This window comes from Melanostigma gelatinosum (assembly GCF_949748355.1).
Source record: "Melanostigma gelatinosum genome assembly, chromosome: 10".
Lineage (NCBI taxonomy): Eukaryota > Metazoa > Chordata > Actinopteri > Perciformes > Zoarcidae > Melanostigma > Melanostigma gelatinosum.
The window spans coordinates 1,256,732-1,278,013 of record NC_136643.1 but is presented as its reverse complement, the minus strand read 5'-3'; the positions used below and the strand labels follow the sequence as shown (position 1 = coordinate 1,278,013).

At 46.4% G+C, this 21,282-nt stretch overlaps 2 protein-coding genes across 3 annotated transcripts in view; one reads left to right on the top strand and one right to left on the bottom strand.

Annotated features, from left to right (window-relative positions):
- Positions 1 to 667: 667 nt before the first annotated feature.
- On the bottom strand, positions 668 to 20,074 carry rrp1 (ribosomal RNA processing 1). 2 transcript variants are annotated; one of them, XM_079276560.1, is made up of 16 exons: positions 19,880 to 20,074; positions 18,109 to 18,191; positions 17,050 to 17,107; positions 15,967 to 16,052; positions 14,333 to 14,394; positions 14,129 to 14,258; positions 11,721 to 11,785; positions 10,688 to 10,902; positions 9,827 to 9,924; positions 7,916 to 8,013; positions 6,875 to 6,894; positions 6,655 to 6,792; positions 4,429 to 5,792; positions 4,174 to 4,344; positions 2,391 to 2,457; positions 668 to 1,747 (listed from the first exon to the last, which is right to left on the bottom strand). In XM_079276560.1, exons 1-16 carry the CDS (start codon positions 20,004 to 20,006, stop codon positions 1,485 to 1,487), a joined length of 3,045 nt encoding a protein of 1,014 aa, XP_079132686.1. In that variant the 5' UTR covers positions 20,007 to 20,074; the 3' UTR covers positions 668 to 1,484. The 2 variants fall into 2 exon arrangements, with proteins under 2 accessions (XP_079132686.1, XP_079132685.1); XM_079276559.1 differs by having other exon boundaries at positions 670 to 1,747; positions 4,168 to 4,344.
- A 49-nt stretch (positions 20,075 to 20,123) lies between these two features.
- Positions 20,124 to 21,282, top strand: part of slc37a1 (solute carrier family 37 member 1) — a 41,357-nt gene continuing 40,198 nt past the window's right edge. Inside the window, exon 1 of the mRNA XM_079277518.1 lies at positions 20,124 to 20,161. The gene's annotated coding sequence lies outside the window, so the exon portion shown is untranslated. The remainder of the gene's footprint in view (positions 20,162 to 21,282) is intronic.

Here is a 21,282-nt window from a genome sequence, read left to right as displayed (position 1 = left end):
TTGCATGCCGGTGGATTGGAGCTCAGCAGCTACCGACACTGGAGGGTTTGTTAGCCTGTCGACGGTAGCAAATAAGGCGCGTGTATTGTTCTTGTTTTTGGTTATGATGTCAGAGAAGAATGACTGCCTTGCATTTCTAAGTTCCAAATTATAATTGCAAAGTCTCTCTTTATAGATGTCACAGTGAACCTGGAGATTAGTTTTTCGCCACCTGCGCTCAGCTTTCCGACACTCTCGTTTCTCCATTTTGACCAGCGTAGCATTTCTCCAAGGAGATCTTTGCTTACCCGAGACAACCTTCACTTTAGTGGGTGCATTGGCATCAATAATATTTTTAACTTTAAAATTGAAGCCATCTACAAGCTCATTGACTGAGAGGCAAGAGAGGGCTGGTGTGGAGGAGAACTTCTGAATAAATAGTTCACTGGTGTTTTCACAGATGTAACGCTTTGTCACAACCTTGGTTTGGACATTTGTGTGCAAGGAGATTGCACTCTCAAAGAAAACACAGAAATGATCAGAGAGTGCAACATCAGTCACAGCAACCTTGGAAATGTTTACACCTTTGGTGATGATTAGGTCCAGAGTGTGCCCCCTGTTGTGGGTGGGTCCTGTCACATGCTGAGTCAGATCATAGTTATCAAGGACACCACATAGTTCTATACAAGTTATATTCAAAATCAATACAGATTACAGACAGCAGTTCAGTAAACTCATCAGAGAAGGTTGCACAGTATTTAGGCGGTCTGTAAATGTTTAGGAATAAAGCTTGAGAGGAATTCAGAGCCACATATTCAAAAGAACTAAAATGACCAAAGGACATCTGCTTGCATTGAAGCGTGCAGCGTCGTAGCCGACAACTAGCTGCTCGCCAAAGTTCAGAAGCGTCCGACAGGCAGCGGACTGTCACATGTTCATGAAACGCAAAAATGTATTCAGCGTCTTCAGACTGACTGAAGTGAACACAAATGTTAATTTATGTTTTAGGTGGAGTTACTATCAAATCATACTGGAAGTAGTCACAAGGGAGGGAGTTCATACAAAGACACGCACGCACGCGTGCGTGTGTGTGTGCGTGTGTGTAGCTGTGGCAGAAACACGGCTGCAGGGATGAGTGAACCCGCTGCGTTGACGGACTGACCTCATTCACATGAAAGGCTGAAATGCGTTGGTCCACACTTTTTCAATGAGAACATGATGCAAGTTAAACACTTACCACTCTCTATCTTTACTCTGACAGTCGTCCTGTTTGCATCAGGAGGTCTTGAGTTTGACTGAAGTAATGAAAGATGAAGTACAGCTGTTGATGTTTCACCATTTTGTTTATTTCTTTCCCCTAAAATATAATTTATTTTGACATGTTCTGTATCAAACACTAACTGAAAAGTTGATTACATTGAAAAACTGTAATCGTAACAGTAAAACGTTGAACGGCTCACTGATGACAGTCCGAACAGCATCTCTGTCTCTGCAGCCCGTCGGCGCTAGAAGAAGTCTGCTGCCGACGGGCGGCGGTTCGGCGTACTCTTTGGAGTAGTGGTGCTGGTGCTGTTGGCCTTGAGGGTCTTGGGGGTCCTGTTGGCCTTGAGGGTCTTGGGGGTCCTGTTGGCCTTGGGGGTCTTTCTGGCGGTGACTGGTGTGGGCGGAGACTTCAAGACCCCAAACTTGGGTTTCTGTTTGGGGTCAAAGGGCACTCGTAACGCGCTGTCTGGATTCACAAGCAGGCTGCGATCAGTCTTCCGAAACTCTGCACCAGGACACGGGAAAGTAAATCGTACGTCGTTACAAAAGCTGTTCCACCAAAACAACAAGCAGTGAGATATTAACTGAACTCATTACCAGGGCTTCAACATCTGAAGCTCACTGGAGTGACTTTATACACGTAGTTCAGTGCACACAGTCACTGACCCGTCACCCACAGAGCAGCAACACGACATCATGCAAACCAACAGGAGACCATGTCACTGGACAGGTCTGCTGATGTCATTGTGGAGAACAACAACAGTCCCACTCGCTCATAACGCTGACGCGCCAACGTGTTGCCATGTTAACTCAATGAGCAAATGTCAGCGTTACTGGAACACTGTCCCGTGGATTATTATTTGTTGGGGAAGGTAAAGAACTGAACCGCTGCTTTCAATTCAACCAACACTAACTAAAGCAGCCTCTTGTTGTTTGACTCTTCATGCTCTCGTCCTGAGTTTGGACTTTTGTATTGAGCACCATTGTTTTGTCCGTTTCTACATCGGTCCAAAGAGACATTGCTACATTTTGCAGAATGAACTGGAGATTCTGCTCTAACTGCGTCCGTTAGGTTCTGACTCGTGATCCCATCTTAACATAGAAAACTACTTGAACAGTTATAAATATCACAGTGTTCCATCTCTCACCAGCAGTCTGATTGTTCTTGAGGCCGAAGGTCACCTTCTTGGACAGTGATGTGGGAGTTTGACTCTTCTGTGAAATACAAACAGAAGAAGTCACACGGTTACAGAGTGATCATGGTGTTCATGTATTCTAGAGAGAATGAAAGGAGAGTAAATCTGATCAGTGTATGGGTAGAACACCTTTCTTTAAATCACATCATCGTAGCTTCTTAGTTCTCTGTAGATTCTACACTTGCTCCAATGAACAGGCCGGTGAACTGAAGACTCGGGTTTGGATAAAGCTCTGGGCCGAGGAGCACATTTACATCCCAATACCTCGAAGATATGCTGATGAAAAGCTGCTGACAGCATCATCTGATATGGTGCTATTACACGGTACATGAACTCTTCTGACCACTCAAAGCTCTTGAACACTACAGGTCATCATTCATCCATCCCAGCAGAACGATCTAACCATTCAGACACCTCAGGCCCAGTATGCTGTCTCCCCCCACGGACACATGGACCGATCCGATTGAAGGACGAGTCCTCTACCGCTGAGCCCCGACACCAACTCACCGCACAAAACACATGAAGGAACACCACCCAGAGCGTATGTTGACATCTTCCTCCGTCTGCCATCATGCTCAACACATCATCTACCAAAGCACTGTAGACGTCACAGAACCCTTTATAGTGGGTGAGAGCTGTGTGTGTCTCCATCCACACCAACACGTTTCTGCTTAAAGCCAGAGTGTTAGAACTAAAACCATCTCCGCCCACACTGAGCTTCAGCAGTTTCCTAAATGAATTCTGTCCATTCAAACATGCCTGAAAACCAATATCACGTGTTACAACACGTAGTGCAATTATAATAAATCTATTTTTAACAACCACTGCGCCAACGCAATAGAAACAACACTGTGTGTGTGTGTGCGTGCACAGAGTGGCTCAACAGCAGCACTATCGTCTTTACAGGACTTTTGAATGACTTAGTTTATCCTAATTTTAGTGGTGTATAAATAAGCTTTGCTGTTGGGCTATTTTTAAACAGCCGACTTTATTTGTACAGCGCTTTAAATACAAATAAAATGTAACAAAGCGACAGGACAACTCTCCAAAAGAGAAGCCAAAACACCTCATTGGCCCCCTGGTGGCCGGCTGCTGTATAGGTCATAAGCCCCGCCCCCCTCCATGTTAGCAGAAAGCTAATACAATATTCCCAAAATGGTATCTTTGTCATTTCTTGTTCATCATGCTGATGTACGTTCAAGTGTGTTTCTGGTTTAAATAATTGTTCACGGCTAACAGAGCAGCTGTCAATCTCATGATTGACAGCTGCTCTGAGAGAAGAAGTAGCAGATCCAGCTGCCGTGCTGCTAATGCAGCAGCTAGGTGGCTCACGCTAACACGCTAACACGCTGTGACCGCTTTGCTTAGAATTGGGTCGGGCGGTTGACCTAAATACCACGATGCACGGGCAGCGTCTGTCCCCAGATGACCAGAGGGCCACCAGGGTTACGCTGGCGTCCCTTCTGTAGCGTGGGAGGAAGAGGAGACGTCCGGTCTACAGAGGTTACCCGTTGCTGAGCTCCATCTGTGACCTCAGTGTTGAGGACAATACTGGAACTTCTGACTTTCAGCTTCAGTACCTTGAAAAATATCAATATTTGATGCCACAAGGAAACTGACACAACATCTGCCATCTTTAATGAGCGAACACCAGAAAATGATGAACTTTCACACGACTGACAGGTTTGTTAAAGCATTTCTTTGGTGCTCAGTTCAGACGGTTCCTTACCTTCACCTTCTTGCTGGACAGCGGGGTGCTGGGGCTCCCCTTGGTTCTGCAGAACAGCGGTGTTGGGACTGTGGCGTTGCTCTGAAAGGTGACGAAGGAAGACGGCGACCCGGAGGAAGTCTTCGCCTTCTTCTGGGACTTTTTAGTGCGAAGAGAAGTGGAGGTCTCTCCAGCACCCTGGAAGGGAAAATGAATTTACCGGCGAGTTACGTCTCAGTGTCATCAGACCGTCTGAAGCCTTTAACCTTATTAAACACTCACACTGTCTGGTTTGGACTTCTGGGTAACGGTGTCTTCTTCTGGAGCCCCGTTGATCTCTGCAGCCTCATCGGCCTCGTACTCAAAGACCACGGGGATCTTCCTCTTCTTCCTCCTCGGTTTCCCAGCGGAAGAGACCACTTCAGTTTCACGCGATATGAGCTCTGCGTCAACGTTGCAAACCAGCTGCAGCTGGCTTTGATCCTTTAGGTGCACTTGGGCTGCTGCCAGCTTCTTTCTCTTAGCTGGTGCTGTCTCAGTGATCTTAAACGGCAGCTTCTCAGCATCCACGGCCGCTGCTTCCTCTTCCACTGAAGTCTGACAGTCTTTCAGGTTCTTTTTCCTCTTCTTCTTCTTCAGTTGGATTTCAGTGTTTCCATCAAGTGATGCAGCCTCTTGCGTGCCCTTCTTCTTCTTTGTAAGTGCCACTGTGGTGGCATCTTGTGACGCTTCCTCAACAACTGATCTGACTTCAGCATTGGTGTGTTTTCCCTCCTCTTCCTCTGGTCCTTCATCAGCCTTGAGCTTCTTTTTCTTACTCTTCTTATCACACGGGGTGATGGCATCAGTTGGCTTCTCAGGTCCAGTGGTTGGGCCACCTCCCTCTGAACTACCACTGACCTGCACCTCCTTGAGGTTCTTCTCAGCTGTTGGGTCCTTCTTCTTCTTCTTCTTCTTCTGCTGCTGGGCAGGTGTTGGACAATCACTTTCAGATGTCATTGCAGTGTTTTTTTCTGCCGACTCCTCAAAACGGACTGGAATGATCTCTGCTTCTGCATTGACCTGCAGTTTGGCCACAATCTCCTCCGTCTGTACCTTCAGGCCCTTCTTCTTCTTGCCTGAGGCTGCAGCATGTGGCTCTGTTCCAACAGGAGCCTGCTGCTCCTCTGCTGCCTCCGTCACCTCAGAGGTCTGCCTCTCTCTGGTCTTATCAGATTGGTGCATGGTGTCACTGGTGCAGTCAGTGGGTTGGCTGCTTTCTTCAGGGACAGTAACTGGAGGCCGTTCCTTTACTTCAGAGAGGAGCAGAGCTTCTGACTGGCTCTCTGGAGTGGCTGCCTCGGTCACTTGTACAGGTGCGAGGCAGCTGTGCGTCTGTGCTTCCTTCTCCAAATCTCCTTTCAGTGAACATTGCAGACCTTCAGTCTCTTTAGTCGTACTTTGAGCCACAGTCGGTTCCTGTCCCGATCCGTCTGCACCTCCATCCTGCACGGCTTTCTTCTTCTTCTTCTTCTTCTTCTTCTTCTTCTTCTTCTTCTTCTTCTTCCTCTTCTTGTTTTCATTTGCAGTCAGGTCAGCTGGTTCATCGTCCTCTTCCACAGCGTCCTTGCTTTGCTTGTCGGGTGTGGAAGCCTCCTTCTTTCCCCCTGAAGGAGCAGAGACACAGATCAATGTGTGTCATTACATGAAGAGCTTTGCAAGGAGACGAAATGTTCTCCATTCATGATAAACTGACTCGGGGACAAGAAGTAGACATTTAACAGCTACAGGCAGCGCCATGTTCAGGTATGATTGTCATTTAACCTGTGGGGAGGATTATATTTGGTCAGTTGAACGAGGCCAGCATCCCTCCTGAAGTCATGAGTGACCCGGTAGCGACGTGTGCTTCCGCGTCACGGCTTCGAAGCGCGTACGGAGGCTTGTGTCCGACGTTCAGCATCGCGAGCCGGCCGCACCACGCGACTGAGTCAGGAAATGGTTCACGGGTTCGGCGTGCGATTCGGAATATAAGGGCCAGCGGAACGGATCCCTCCTCACGGCTTGTGGACTTTATTGCATTTGTTGCTTTGTTGTCATGAAGCTTCATCTCGCCATCACTACCCGGTAGAGTCTCCTCTGAATCAAGAGCCCTCCTATAAGGACCATCTCAATAAATACGTTATATTTATACTGAATATTATTATTATTATTATATGATACTGAATTACCTGTAATTACAAATAAGAAAGTGTGTCAAAGTGTTATTTACGGCTTTTCTTCGTGCTGGAATAAAGGTTAAATAGTGAACGGTAAAGCAGTAATGCGTGTTTGATACCTTGATGTGTTTGCATTAAATCGTTCTGATGTTTGCTGACATTGATTGGATGTGGCTGAGCCCTACAGAGAACATGTTCCACCAGCTCCACTGCTCGTTTGAGTCACTGTCCTCGTCGTTATCAGAGATCCATGAATTCAACAGCAGATTTTAAATGTTGCAGAGGCAGGAGGTGAATGTGCCAACATGGATACCTTTCATCTTCTTGGCTCCCGGCACCCTCTCATCGTTATCCTCCATGCGACCTATCTTGATCCTCTTCCTGCTGCCAAACATGTCGTCATCCTCATCTGTGGAAACCTCCTCTGGATACTCATCATGAGGGAAGACGCCTGAGAGGAGACAGGACGAGGTCAAAGATCAACAACAATTCCGTTTTCATGAATATTAAAGAGTGTGAGCATCAACTCTTACCTTCATTCAGATCACGCAGTCTGCCAGTCGACACACCAGGGTGAGAGGAGAAGAAGAAAACAGTGATGAGTTCAGATGGAGGCAGAGATCATTGATGTTGATCAGCGGATCATCCTGGTTACACGGCCCTGTCTGGGCACGAGTAACAGAAGCAGCAAACACGTTCACCATTTAGGTAGACCTAACGGATGTCTATGCTCTACCTCCTGTACCTTATAATCTGTGTCTGCTGAGTAACCGAGTCCATTTAGGTGACATTGGTCAGTCTGGTCACCGAACCTGTTGAATCCGGTAGCCAGCTGAAGGTTGGCAGGGAGCCGCTCACAGCAGCTCAGATGGTCAGCCTTCCTTGGCTGAGTGCATTGCAGCAGTGTTGCCTAAAGAGGAGATCGGTACTTCCAATGCAGCTTACTACTGGGAGGATGGGATGCTCATGTGGGCTCCTTCAGCACACTGAAGCAGTCCATCTGGCCTGGTTGGAGAAGTGATATTTCTAAACATGGCCACTCTTGCCATGCACAACAGTTGGTTGGAAACCAAACCCAGCGAAGCCTCAAGCTCCGCTTCATGCCATACCTGGACCGGGGGAGCCATTTGAGAGACTCATCAACTGTGTAGGTCTGTTGCCCAAGTTAGAATCTGGTTACCAGCATCTCCTGACTGTGTGTGCAGCAACTCCATACCCTGAGGTAATTCTACCACCTTCTCTCAAAGCTAGAATGGTAGTGAAGGGATTGGTGAAACTCTGTCCCACCTTCAGTTTGCCATTTCATTCAAACAGACCACGGTGCCAACGTTATGTCCCAAGTGTTTGCTCATCAGATCTCTGGTGCCTATAGTCCAGAGAGCACTTCCACCAATCCCTCGAGTCTGTGGTACTGATGAGCTGTCGGCCTAGAATGAACGCTCACTGACGAGAATGTTGTGGAACAAAGTTTTCAATCTGGAGCCTCTGTGCCGCTTTCCTTCCCATCTCTGGTTTTTCCTTACGTGGTTGAGAAAGAGAAGCATGTGAAGTGTAGTGTCACAGCATCTACTCACACTCTGGTGATCTTGTAGAGTCTCTGTCTGTTCCTGCTGGGTGTGCTGCTCCGACTGGCTAACTCAAACAGCTTGTCTGCCAGGGCGGCATAGTTGAACTGAAAAACAAATACCCCACAAATCAAAACCAATTCTACATCACACAAGAAAATCAGAGCCTGAGAATGAATGACTTCCAATAATCAACACTTTCAGGCAATTCCCTTCAATCTCTTTGCACGTTTAATAAAAAGAAGACTTTACATTTCTACAAGACATTTTCAAAAAGACACCAGTTTTCACATTGATGTTCTTCCCTGCAGACATCGGTGACAGTGCCTAGATAGTGCACCACTCTTATGAGTCATGTTGAAGAATAAAAGCACAGCACTTGTGTTGATACGAGTCCATGAACCAAGTGTGCCATCCTCAACTTCTCAATAACCATTGCTCTGAAACTAAACTTAAATAAAGCTGCCTTGCTTTCCCTGCTTTATGGTCTGTGTGACTCTAAATGGACCATAATGTACTAAATGAACATCATGCTGTATTGAAGAAGACTTGAAACTAGAGATTGAGACATAAACTCATGCTTACAATGTTTACTGAGGTAATAAATCAAGAGAGAAGTAGAGTCATTTTCTATAGACTTCTATACAACCAGAGGAGTAACTAACCCTCTGGTGGTCAGCAGGGAGAATGCAGCTTTAAGACACTTCAGTATTTGCTTCACTCGTCAGAACCGGAGGTTGCCGCCTGGCTACAACGTGCAGAACCAGAGTGATGCAGGGATGACATACAAACAGAGTGATGCAGGGATGACATACAACCAGAGTGATGCAGGGATGACATACAACCAGAGTGATGCAGGGATGACATACAACCAGAGTGATGCAGGGATGACATACAACCAGAGTGATGCAGGGATGACATACAAACAGAGTGATGCAGGGATGACATACAACCAGAGTGATGCAGGGATGACATACAAACAGAGTGATGCAGGGATGACATACAAACAGAGTGATGCAGGGATGACATACAACCAGAGTGATGCAGGGATGACATACAACCAGAGTGATGCAGGGATGACATACAACCAGAGTGATGCAGGGATGACATACAACCAGAGTGATGCAGGGATGACATACAACCAGAGTGATGCAGGGATGACATACAACCAGAGTGATGCAGGGATGACATACAACCAGAGTGATGCAGGGATGACATACAACCAGAGTGATGCAGGGATGACATACAACCAGAGTGATGCAGGGATGACATACAACCAGAGTGATGCAGGGATGACATACAACCAGAGTGATGCAGGGATGACATACAACCAGAGTGATGCAGGGATGACATACAAACAGAGTGATGCAGGGATGACATACAACCAGAGTGATGCAGGGATGACATACAACCAGAGTGATGCAGGGATGACATACAAACAGAGTGATGCAGGGATGACATACAAACAGAGTGATGCAGGGATGACATACAACCAGAGTGATGCAGGGATGACATACAAACAGAGTGATGCAGGGATGACATACAAACAGAGTGATGCAGGGATGACATACAAACAGAGTGAGCATGTAGTCTCCTGTAGCCACTTGTTAGCTGGCGCCTGTTTAAGACACGTACAATCTTTAGAATTCACAAGTTCGGTATTGACCAAAGTATTTTATGTTGTGGAACAAAATGCTAAAATCTCTCAAGCTTGTTTTAACACAGATCTTATTTCAGGCATCGACTTTGAGTGGACCTAAAACGCTGAGTCATTGCTGGCTTCAGGACTCATTCGTGAGGTAGATTGACTTACATGAAGACTATGAAACAAGTGGCATGCATCAAAAATGAAACGGAGAAATATGAGTAACACGTAAATCTCAAAAGAACATTGAATAGCAATGGAGAGAAAGTCCTCACCTGTAGGACTTGTCCGACGTCCTCATCACATGACCCCTCTGTGTCTACCCCCTGAAGGTCAGCATCATCACTATCATCACCCTCATCCGGTATATTGCCTGAAATAAAAACAGCACAATTTACCTCATTAAAAGCAGCACCTGCAGTGACACACACGGTTTACCGTCTCTGTGAATAGCAATGACAACATTGCATGGATGAATAACTAAATATGACACATTGTATCAGTATATTAGTCTACAGTCAGACTCCACAGCGCCGTGTCAGCACTGAGGTTCTGCTGGGGCTGGTTTGTATGGTCTGCACAGGATGCAGGAACAGGATGGACAGCAGGGCTGCAGTCATTGAAGCACTTTTATGCCCCTTTGACAAAGTCCACAAATCTGTGGACTACATTTGATACCACTACGCCGGCATGGCATTAACCTCTCGTTTGTTGAGTCGCCCAGCTGCACCGATAACCTGATCCACAGACGGGTCACAGCCACAGCTTATCACCAGGTGCAGCGTCTGTGCACAACAAACCCCAGCAAGTCTGCACCACATCATTTAGAGTAGCTGAGAGGTTGTCAGCAGCGTGTATGTCAGCGTTTAAACCAGCGTATTACAAACTCAGTGTAAAGTCAGCACGTGTCCAGTCGAGAGGGCGTGCGTACAGTCAGTCAGTGAATAAATGCTACAACTCAAAGAGACCCAGGCTAAGTTCCTGTTGCTGCTGTCAGCCAGCTGATGATTCACGTGATGGTGATTAGCAGCAGCTCCAGCTCACCACCAGTACCCTTCACAAACATGTCCACTTTAAGATAATCCTGAGCACTTTGGGGAAACGGTCTATTTCATGCGGTTTCTTTGGGACGGTACCGTTGATCTGCTTCCATGTCCGTTTCTTGGCGACCGGTTTGCTGATCTTCTCGTGTAGTTCGTCGTCGTCGTCCTCCTCCTCAGAAGCTTGTCCCGAGTCGGAGTCGGAGTGCTCAGCTGCTTTCAGCTCCTTCATCAAGTCTTCGATAGCGAAAGGGGCCTGGTCAATGATGGTGCTGAGGACGCTGTTGCAGATGGCACTGAAGAGAGACCGACTGGCGGACAGACAGGAGAAGCACCAGATGACAGAATGAGGATGGGAGTGGTTAGCACCAGACCGAACATGAAAACAAGCTGCTTTAGTCAACTTGGACCTTTGAAGTACAGAAGAAATGATAGATTCATATTACATAAACAACCGTTCAATAGTCTAGAGTCTCCCGCCACAGAAGCTTTAGTGGTTCCAGTCAGATGCAGAGGAGTCCTCTGGAGTCGGCTTGTGCTTACTGGTGATGGGATCGTCTATGGGCGACTGCTTTTACATCACCATTCAGAAATGACACCGTAGGCTCAGCTACGGGAGCAATGTTGGGGTTCAGCGTCTTGCTCAAGGACACGTCGCCGTGCGACTAGCGGAGCGGCCGGAGTTCGAACCGCCGATCCTCCGACTGAAGGACGGCCCTGCTCGCCAGTCGTCCAACACCTTTATTAAGGCGGAGGTAAATAACTCCCCATCAGAACTAAGATGTTAAGAGAACATGCGCCCTGCTGTGCACCAAGAGACGTTTCTGTCCCAGAGACCAGTAGAACAGCTGGGTCCAAACTTCTGAAAGGTAGCGTACGCGCGTCTACGGTACGTTTCTACTACGGCCAATCAGAAACTGCAACGCCACTTTGAAATTTGACAAGCGCCGCACAATATCACGAGAACTCCACCTGCACCATCATCACATACAGACAACATGAAAGACTTGGGATACAGACTCCTAACCTCCTGCTCTGCATGGCATCGTCTATTCTTAACGGCTGCATTGCTCAAGTGTCAGAGCATGAGAACAACTGCAGCAGGAGAGCGGAGCCGGTGTGGACTTACTCCTTGGTTTTGGCTGCTGTTTTGCAGAATGGCTCGATGAATATCAAGTTCTGATCAGCAGTGAGCTGTGAAGAGAAGAGAAACATTATTGTATGTCCTCATAACAAGGAGCTGGAAGCAAACGAAGTACTGTAAGAGGCAGCAGCAGCGGCTAAGAACAGCATCCACAGCCATGCAGGAGGCTCGGAGGCCGTACGCAGGCAGCTTGAATCTACTGTGCATATACAGCAGAGCTCATGATGCAATGCAGGATGTCAGCATCACAACGCAGTCTCCATTTGTTTCAACCGTTCTCATTGTTACGGATGTAAACAGCGTTCATCAGACCGCTCTGACATCGCGCTCCAAGGTTCTCAAAGGCAGAGTCAAAGCATTAGATAAACAGATGAACAGTAAAAATACATTACATAACTTAACGAGACGATGTGGTGAGTGATGGAGAATGTGTGAGGTACTGGGGGAGGGGGTTCCAGAGGGAGGGGCAGCGATGGAGAAGGCCCTGTCCCCCCAGGTCCGATGCTTGGACAGAGTAGGGGGGTAAGGAGGTTGGCACAGGCGGATCTGAGGTCGTGGGTGTCGATGCAGCAGGTCAAAGGTATGAGGGGTCTAAAGTTGTCCGTTTGCCATTGCAGTGCTCTGTGAATGGATCGAATTACTCGAGTATAGAGATCTACTCGTAGTTGCTCAGCACAGGATCTTTTCAAAACATTAAAGTTACTACAAGGAACTTTCATTTGAAGTTGAATCGGTCCCTGTGGACTACAGAGGTAGTGTCTCCGAGCACCAGTCTCTTCAGAAAACCTCTCATTCGACTGCAGCAGGTCTCAGTCTGACCCGCTCAGTCCTGGTTCTGGTTCTCCCGTGCCTCCCCTCCCTCCAGCGGGCACAGCAATACGTCCTGGCAGGGTAGGACATTTACATATTGTTTAGGGGGCAATTGTTGCCCCCACTGACAGATCCATGGCATTTAAAAGAAAATGGGGGCTTACAGTATGTGAGCAATTGTCATCAAATGGCACGAAGAAGACGATTGGGCACTAGTCTACAGATTCAAAGTGTTTTCTTAGATTTTTTCTTGAACAAAATGTCTTTGTTGTTACATTTTTTAAACAACTATTAACAATTATTAAGTCAACGATGCCTTGATTACATATGCATTAGTCATTGTGTGGAATTATTGAGAAAAACTATTTTATAGCACCTAAACATTTTTAAATGTGCCATTTGAAGGTACAAATTCAGTTCAGAGTTTTTACTTGGTAAAATATCTCAGTTGACTGTCAGTCAGGTATTATTCATTTCCAGCAACCCTCAAATCAAAGAATAAAGACACTTCACTCACGAGATGCAGCATGTTTCATACTTAATGTGAATATAATTCATACTTTGTTGGCATCTTATTCTGAATACCGGATGTTGTCTCACGTTAATGTTTCCGTTAACTTTCAAAGGCCTTCGCAAGCTCCCGATCTGTGCGTTTGAATGAGTTTACCGTGAATGTCAGCGTAGAGGTGCACTAACATGCGAGTTTGTGCAGAGTTGACCGCAGTCACAGGTCTGATGAAGAAGCACTCGTTTATTCATTTTTTTAGAACGTTCAGTTCTTCACACATCATCAGTCAAGGCAAAAATCAAAACCATTCTATGGCAACTGGACCGGGTCATATCGGCGACGATGTTTTTCACAAGTTCATTCAATTATCATAATTATTAGAGGAAATTATGGGGACATTTTCTGCCCCTCTAGTGATATCAGGGGCAACATTATATTTCTTATTTTTTGCCCTTTGCCCTCGTGTGTTTCCGACGCTGCGTCCTGGGTCTCCAGCAGCGTGGCGTCGGCTCCCAGAGAGGAGAAGCTCTGCTCCTGGAGGAGGAGACTCTGCTGCTGGGAGCTGAGCTCTCCTCCTCCCTCCGGAGCTCCGACTGCAGGTCCAAGGCTGCAGTGAAGCCAGACCTGGGTCTGCCTCGGTGGACCGGTCTCTGCTGTAGCTGGATTCTGGTGAACCTGCACGATTTCATCCGATTCCACCAGAACCCGATCCGGTGGCACCGATGACAGATATTAAGAACATGAACGGGCGGAGAGAGCTTTTTCCTTCCAGGAACTGAAACGTGTGCCTCTGTTGTGATTTGGCAGCTCAGCTTGTTGTGCGAGGAGCGCGGTGAGTAAGGGAGGCCGTAGCGGCGTAGAATGTCAGAGTGATGCGGGCTTTGCTGTGACTGTGTTGCGTGTGTACATGCTGCTCGCTATCAGTGTGTAGATTGGAACATGCATTTGTGAGAACCCAAAATGACACATACATGGTTGTACGGGTCTGTAAATAGCACTTTGTGTTTGTAGAACATCAGCTCTCCTCCATCACGAACCCAATGACACACTTAAACAGACAGTGGTGCTGCTGTACCTCTGCTGAACCCACAGCTGCCAGCTCGGTCATGTAAAGGTCCAGGATGTGGAACTGCAGCCCGCTGGGCGCCGCGCTGCCGCTCTGCAGGAGCTGTGCCGTCAGCAGCTCCAGAAACCTGGCGATCGCACTGAGGAGGCGTGGGACAGAGTTATTGACTTCTGAAGGAGACCAAAAGGTTTCGGAGAAGTTTGAGTGCATTACCTGCTCTCCCAGTTCCTCCTCTTCAGCATCTCAAAGGTTTGTCTGAACATGAAGCGAACCAGCTGTTGACAAACGAGAAGGGAAAATAATCATCAGGATTATGAAGACGTAAAACATCCAAAATCTCTCAATTATCATAACGTAAAGATGACACAGCTGGCGTCTTCATGGAACCGTGTTGAAGTGCAACCGTGCAGTTAGTTCTGAGGACGTGTACTCTGCTGCTCCTCTTGTAATGTGTGTGTTGATCTTTACTGCTACTGATTATCAGGTGTTGATACCAGCAGGATATGAGCCCGGCTGCTGGTGGTCGATCACTCAACACACGTGAACCGCCGATTAACTGCACGTTTCCCCCCCTTAATCATAGTGTAAAATAAAGTTCCACTGCTGCTCGTATGTTTTCAGGTAATACGTCTTTAAATATCTTTGCAGAGTGTCAGTGAACAGATATAAAGCAGTAGTGGAGCAGGATCAAAGCATTTGATGGTGAAAGTCACAGCGAGCGGAGGAGCTTCAGAAGCGCCACGTTAAACGAGAAAGACATGGGGCGTGTCCACACGTATGAAGCGCCACCAGCCTGGTCTGTCAGCGACGGGGCCACGCCACACCAACAAGGGATCACCACGGCGTTTAGAAAGCGTTTGTGCAGAATCAGACCGGGCTAAAGCCATCACATCATCTATTGGGGTCTTTATTGCTGCAGACATGAGGCCACACTCCGGTGTGGAAAACAAAGGATTTCTAAATCTGGTTAAAGTGTTCGAGCCACGCTATGAAATCCCCTCACGCACCACTTCAGTATGAAGATCGTTCCTCTGTGAGTCACAGACAGGAGCCGTAGACACGCCCCCTCTGTGAGTCACAGACAGGAGCCGTAGACACGCCCCCTCTGTGAGTCACAGACAGGAGCCGTAGACACGCCCCCTCTGTGAGTCACAGACAGGAGGCGTAGACACGCCCCCTCTGTGAGTCACAGACAGGAGCCGTAGACACGCCCCCTCTGTGAGTCACAGACAGGAGCCGTAGACACGCCCCCTCTGTGAGTCACAGACAGGTCCGGCTTGTCATCTGCAAAGCGGTGGATACCGGATCAAGTTCTGATGACGCTGACACAGAGTATGACTGTTCTAGTGTCCCAGTGAGGGCGCCAGTGAGACCTGCATGCACTACCGAGAAAAATGAAACTGCTAAATGGAATTCAGCCATTAATCTGTTTTATACCTGAAATTTCAATGTGTGCTGTGTGGAAGGCCTGTAGCAATAACCAACGCAGCGCCCTGTGGTCACGCAGTCTAATTCTAAAGCCGTTGGGATGCATGCAGTTCTATAGAACTTCATATGATTCTGACTAAGGAACGGTATCGTGAGGATTTCATCCACTCATTGTTAGAATTGTAATGCTTTCATTAATACTCGCATCGGTCCTAGCAAGCACTCACTTGTAAGTACTTGTTATTAAAAAAAAAAAGTGTCATCGGTGCAACTCTACTGAGTACAGAGAACAGTGTTTATATCAGCTTTATGGCTCACTGATCGACGATTCTAAACCAAAAGACTTTGACCGAGAAGCATCTCACTGCATCAGTTACTTCAAACGGCTAAAACTCATTCCGCATTCTCTCCACACTAACCTGGAAGAACTTATCCATGCGCAGCCTGTCGATACCCGTCCACTCTCTCCTGAAGGTCTGCAGGAAGCTCTCCAGGTACAACAGCTCTGCAGGAAACGGCACATCATCATCATCATCATCATCATGATGAAAGGACAGCACCGGGTTGCATCGGCTATGTTGAAGCTCAAAAGTAGCCTTGTTTGAACGCAATTACTAACTACAGTCGGAGTTTAAGCGTCCTAACATTTGACGTGTGTAAGACACAGCTTGTACACATTCTGCAGGCTAGGCGTCAGACCGCTTGTATCTGGCACTATGGTCTGGTAACCGCAGGGTCAACGATTCGATCCCCGACTGGGCCGTGTCGTAGTGTCCCTGCGCAACACTGAACCCCCGGCTCCCCGGGCGCCTGTCATTGGCAGCCCACTGCTCCCTATATACAGGGATGGGTCAAATGCAGAAGTCTAATTATGTATATGTGACAATAAAAATAGTTTTTCAAACCAGATCTGTCAACATGCACAATAAAGTGCACAACATGTAAAATATCCTCTGTGCCTCATTCACAAGCAAACTTCTGGTTAATTACTTTCTTATTAACAAACACTACTTTGATCATTTTGCCGGTGTAAATTATCATGATTTTGGTTGTAACATAATAATTTCACCCGTCTATGTTTGCACAACCTGTTGATTCGGGTTGCAAAACTATCCCCCGATCATAACGCTTTGCTCTACTTTATCTTCCTTCTGGTTGATCTTTGGTGATTAATAATAACCATTTTAGTCTAGAACCTCTTCTTAAACGGCAACATGAAGAGTGCTTTTCACTGATTGGCCACAGAAAGTAAAAATGTTATTTTGGGAACAATATTTTGGTAAGAGTGGACTTAATGCCACAGTCACAAAGAAAGATCTGCATCTCTTTGGTGCACCCAAACATCGACACAGCTCTAGTATCACCCTAACCCGTTGAGCGTGGAACCTACACCCTGACTGAAGCAAGAACTCGTGTACAGCTGGTGCAACAGGCTGCAGAGCTTTTCTGATGCGCCTCACATCAAACCTACCACATTATGAAATCAGGCGTGGGCAACTTACGTCCGTCAATATCCTGGAAGCTGTGGATCAGGGTGGAGATCTGGTTGGACAGCTCCTCCTGAAGAAGAAACGTGAAGAACAGAGACATTGAATCAGGCAGCAGACTGAACACGGTTAAAAAGCAGTTTTGGATTCATGACAGACAACTTAAAATATCTCTGATTTGGACTCTGGGTAGGTTTTCATTCTTCATCAAGATGCCGTCACAGGAACTCTGAGGTCAGTGTTTGCATTAACTACCTCGACAGCTTCATAATGAACCAAAGACATTCTGACCCTTCTGAGGCTGGCTGGACCTCACGGGCACATTCTCTACATGTTTAAAGAGGCTCGCGGCTCAGCCCGTCAGCAAGCAGCGGCCCAACCGTTGGTTCCTGGGACTTAACCCGCCCGGGAGGGAGGGAGGGCACCACTGCCAATGTATCTCAGTTGTTTAGAGATGTTTTTACAACAACATCAATAGATATTAGACAGGGACTTATGACCCGTTTACAATAGTTTCAGACAGATTATAATACATCATTAAAACTACTAATGACAAGAATTGTTTTAATCCATAAAATTACAATCTTTTATTTCCTTATCATTTGAATTTTGTTTTTTTATTTAAAGAAAAAAAACCACATAATAAATGACTACTACAAAGTAAAAGGATAACATGTTGAATGTTTATACGTCTGGAGACCTTGTAGACCAGCTGTAATAATCAAACAATAACATGGATCATCAATGATCCTCAATTAGTAAAAGTTATATTTGCTGCTTTTTTTCTTTTGTGCTGATCCGATCTTTGATCCGAGTCGTGAGTTGTATGATGCGTTGCATCACTAGCTTCAACACTACTTCCATACACCGATGGCAAGGTGCCACCTGCACACCAGGACTCTGACTAACTTAAGTGTATTGCCCACTTTGACATGGACTAGCGGCACCGGGGATCGAAGCACCGTTCCTCCGATTGGACCACCGTGCTCTACCGCTGAGCCACAGAGGTATGAAGAGCACTGTGTATTCACAGCAGCTCCCACGATACGAGTGTGTAAGGCATGCACAGCATACCTGGAGCAGAGGTTTGTCCTGCATCCACAGGCAGTAGAACAGACCCTTCCACAGCTTGAGCAGCTCATCACCTGTGAATCCACCTACACAGGAGGACACAAGACTGTGAGACATGTCCCGAGTCCAGGGACATGTCTGACAGGGACAGAGACTACACTGCATACAAATACAGCAGCGGCCATTTTTTAAAGACATTCTATGTACTGGACAACTACAACGTATGGAGTGGTCTCACTGACGTCACGATCTCCTTAGTTACCAGGTCGGTCGGCCATGTTGGAGTACATACAGATCCTCCATGGCGGCGAGTAAACAAGGAAGTGCGGCGAAAATACCATACTTTGAATCACTGGATAGTGCATCAAAGGTTCGCTACCTGGCCAAATTGAAGGTTATTGGTAACTTGGATCCTTATACGATGAGTGCAGATCGTTTCAGTGCCGATCCTACTTGTCTTCCATCGGTAAACTACGCCAACATCTACGCGTATCTCGTGAACACCCCGAGTCCTTACACGAAAGACGAGCTGGAGTGCTACAAAGGGCTCGACGCTTATAATCAGTTTGTCAGTGGATGGGTCCGAGACGTCAAAGCAACGGTCGTCGAGAATTCTCATCTCGTCATTGGAAGGGTAAATATATACAGATCTGGTCCGATATTTAGCAATATTCAATGTTTACTCAGCGCAAACAGACACGTGTGTTTGTTTACATTGTACGTGCATGTCATTGTGTGCGTGTGTGTAGGAATTCACTTTCAACTAACTCCTAACTTCATCCCCCCCCACACATATATATATATATACACATATATACATGATACGACGTTAAACTCATATCAAGCAATGCTGAGGCTGCATCTATGTGTTTCGCCTGTTGTACACGCTCGACACGTCTCTGGCACCGACTGCTGTCACGGGCCGATGAAGCTTCGGTAACCTTCTCATGTCCATGTTTAATTTATATTTCCTTTATTAAATACTGTTCACAAACGAATTTGCAAATAAAATCACTGACCACTTATAAAGTGATCCGCACATACTCGAGTGTACCCCAAATTCGATTCCTTTATATCTCGAGAGATGCGCGACAGCCATTTCTGGCGACGTCGCTTGGATAGCTCCTTCGTGTAATTTCCTTGATGTGTAATAACCGCTGGCAAACCAAAGAATGATTTCTTGTCTCTATCAGCTCTGCTGCCACAACCAAAGACAGCACAAAAGTTCACCATGATCGATAGGTTCTGCGACTCAGCCGTGCATGCCAGTGGCTGTGTGTACTCCAACATGTACTCCAACATGGCCGACAGCTAAACTGTGACGTCACACGAGACCACTCCATTCCGACAGTGGACAAAATCTTCCGTTACAGATCTGCAGAACTTTTTATGAAACTATAAAATAATAAGGTGCAACAAATACTGTAACACGGTTACTGTTCTGGTTATTGTGGTGACAATGCAGATTACGCTTAACTGTTAGATTAGCTAGTTAACTTAACTAACGTTAGTTACACACAAACTGCCTTTCACCTCACTCACTCAGCTACACGTGTTCACCAAGTGTTGCTACCAACACCACACGTGCGTCAGACTGCGACCAATTCCCTTTCAAACAGTTATGGTTTGAACCAACCCGTCGCTGTTAACAATACATGTTTCGTTAGCGTGCTACCCAATTCCAGTTATTACTAACGTTAGCGTTTGGCTGATGCTAGCCAGCTGTGACAGAGCTACCTAACGTTAGCTACGTAGCGCGGACTGCCTACGTTACCTGTCGCGATGTGAGACCTGACATGGATGTATTTCCTCAACTTCTTCACAGCCTTGGTCCGGACGGGCTTCTCGTTGGAAGCTAGTCTCTGAGCGAGCTGGACCTCTGGCTCTTGAATCGACGCCATGTTCACACCGACTCACGTGGGGACTCTTCACTCGCATCCGATTTACTCGCGCCCTCTCCGTCCCACGTTTCCACGATACGGCGCGGACTGATGACGTCCCGGGGGCAGCATCTTCTTCTTCTTCAGTTCGATGGCGGGTGGCAACCAGCGTTAAGGTGCATTACCACCACCTACCATGTTGGCGTGTGTACCAGAGTTATGTGCCCCATTTTACAAAGAAACAAAAACACACTGAGGACACGCTACGTTCTCTTGACCAGCCCAAACGCCAAACACAAATTAATTAAACCATTCTTTAAAGTAAATGTTCAAAATATGTCTTAAATAAACGCTTAAAGTGTTACAAATAAATAAACAAATAGATGTACTTTTTAATGTCGAAAACAGACAAAATATACAAATATTCCTGCACTAGGCATAGTAGCTGTGATAAAAAACAGCTAGACCTCGTCACCCTTTATATGATGTCCTGAGCATGGCCAAGATGAATACACGTACTCTTCCACATGCCACGTTTAGTTCATCAATTTCTGTCATTTGATTTTACACGCCAAGATACCTCTCCTTGCCTGGCTGTTAATACTTGACATGCTATTATAGCTATAGCCTACATGCATACATACAGTGCATGAGCTCAATTTATGGCAACAGCAGCTCCACAAGGTTAGGCACACACCCAATAATTATACATGTACATGATCAGTGTGCAGAGACGGAAAACCAGCCTCAATAGAAGGTTTTGACTAAGATCATATGTAGCCTAAATCTATCAGGAATAAAAGAAAAAGTGATGAAAAACGGCAGAGTATTTTACTATTAAACTGCAAACACTGTCCTGCAAAGTGATCGCTGTTTGTATAGATCACATCCCTTAGCTGATGCTCTGACATCAGTATAGTGACTTCAGATGTACCCAAGTCAGTCTTTCCAAGGTTCTTCAGTATGCCCAATGTTTGCGGAGAGCTTCCAGTGCAATATCAAATAAAACAGAGCATGAAGAGCACAACTGTTAAAACTGACATTTGTAGACTGTGTGATATTATCTCCACCAATAGGAGAATTTGTCGTCCAAAAGCAGAAAGTGACTGTAGATTCTCTGCCTCATTTAAATCCAGGACCTCGAACAGAGAAGTTAAACTTTGTAAATGGTAAAAGGACTGTACTTGTATATCTCTTTTCTAGTCTTCTAACCACTCAAAGCTCTTTAACACTACATGTCAACATTCACCCATTCACACACTGATGACAGGGCTACCATGCAAGGTGCCCATCAGGA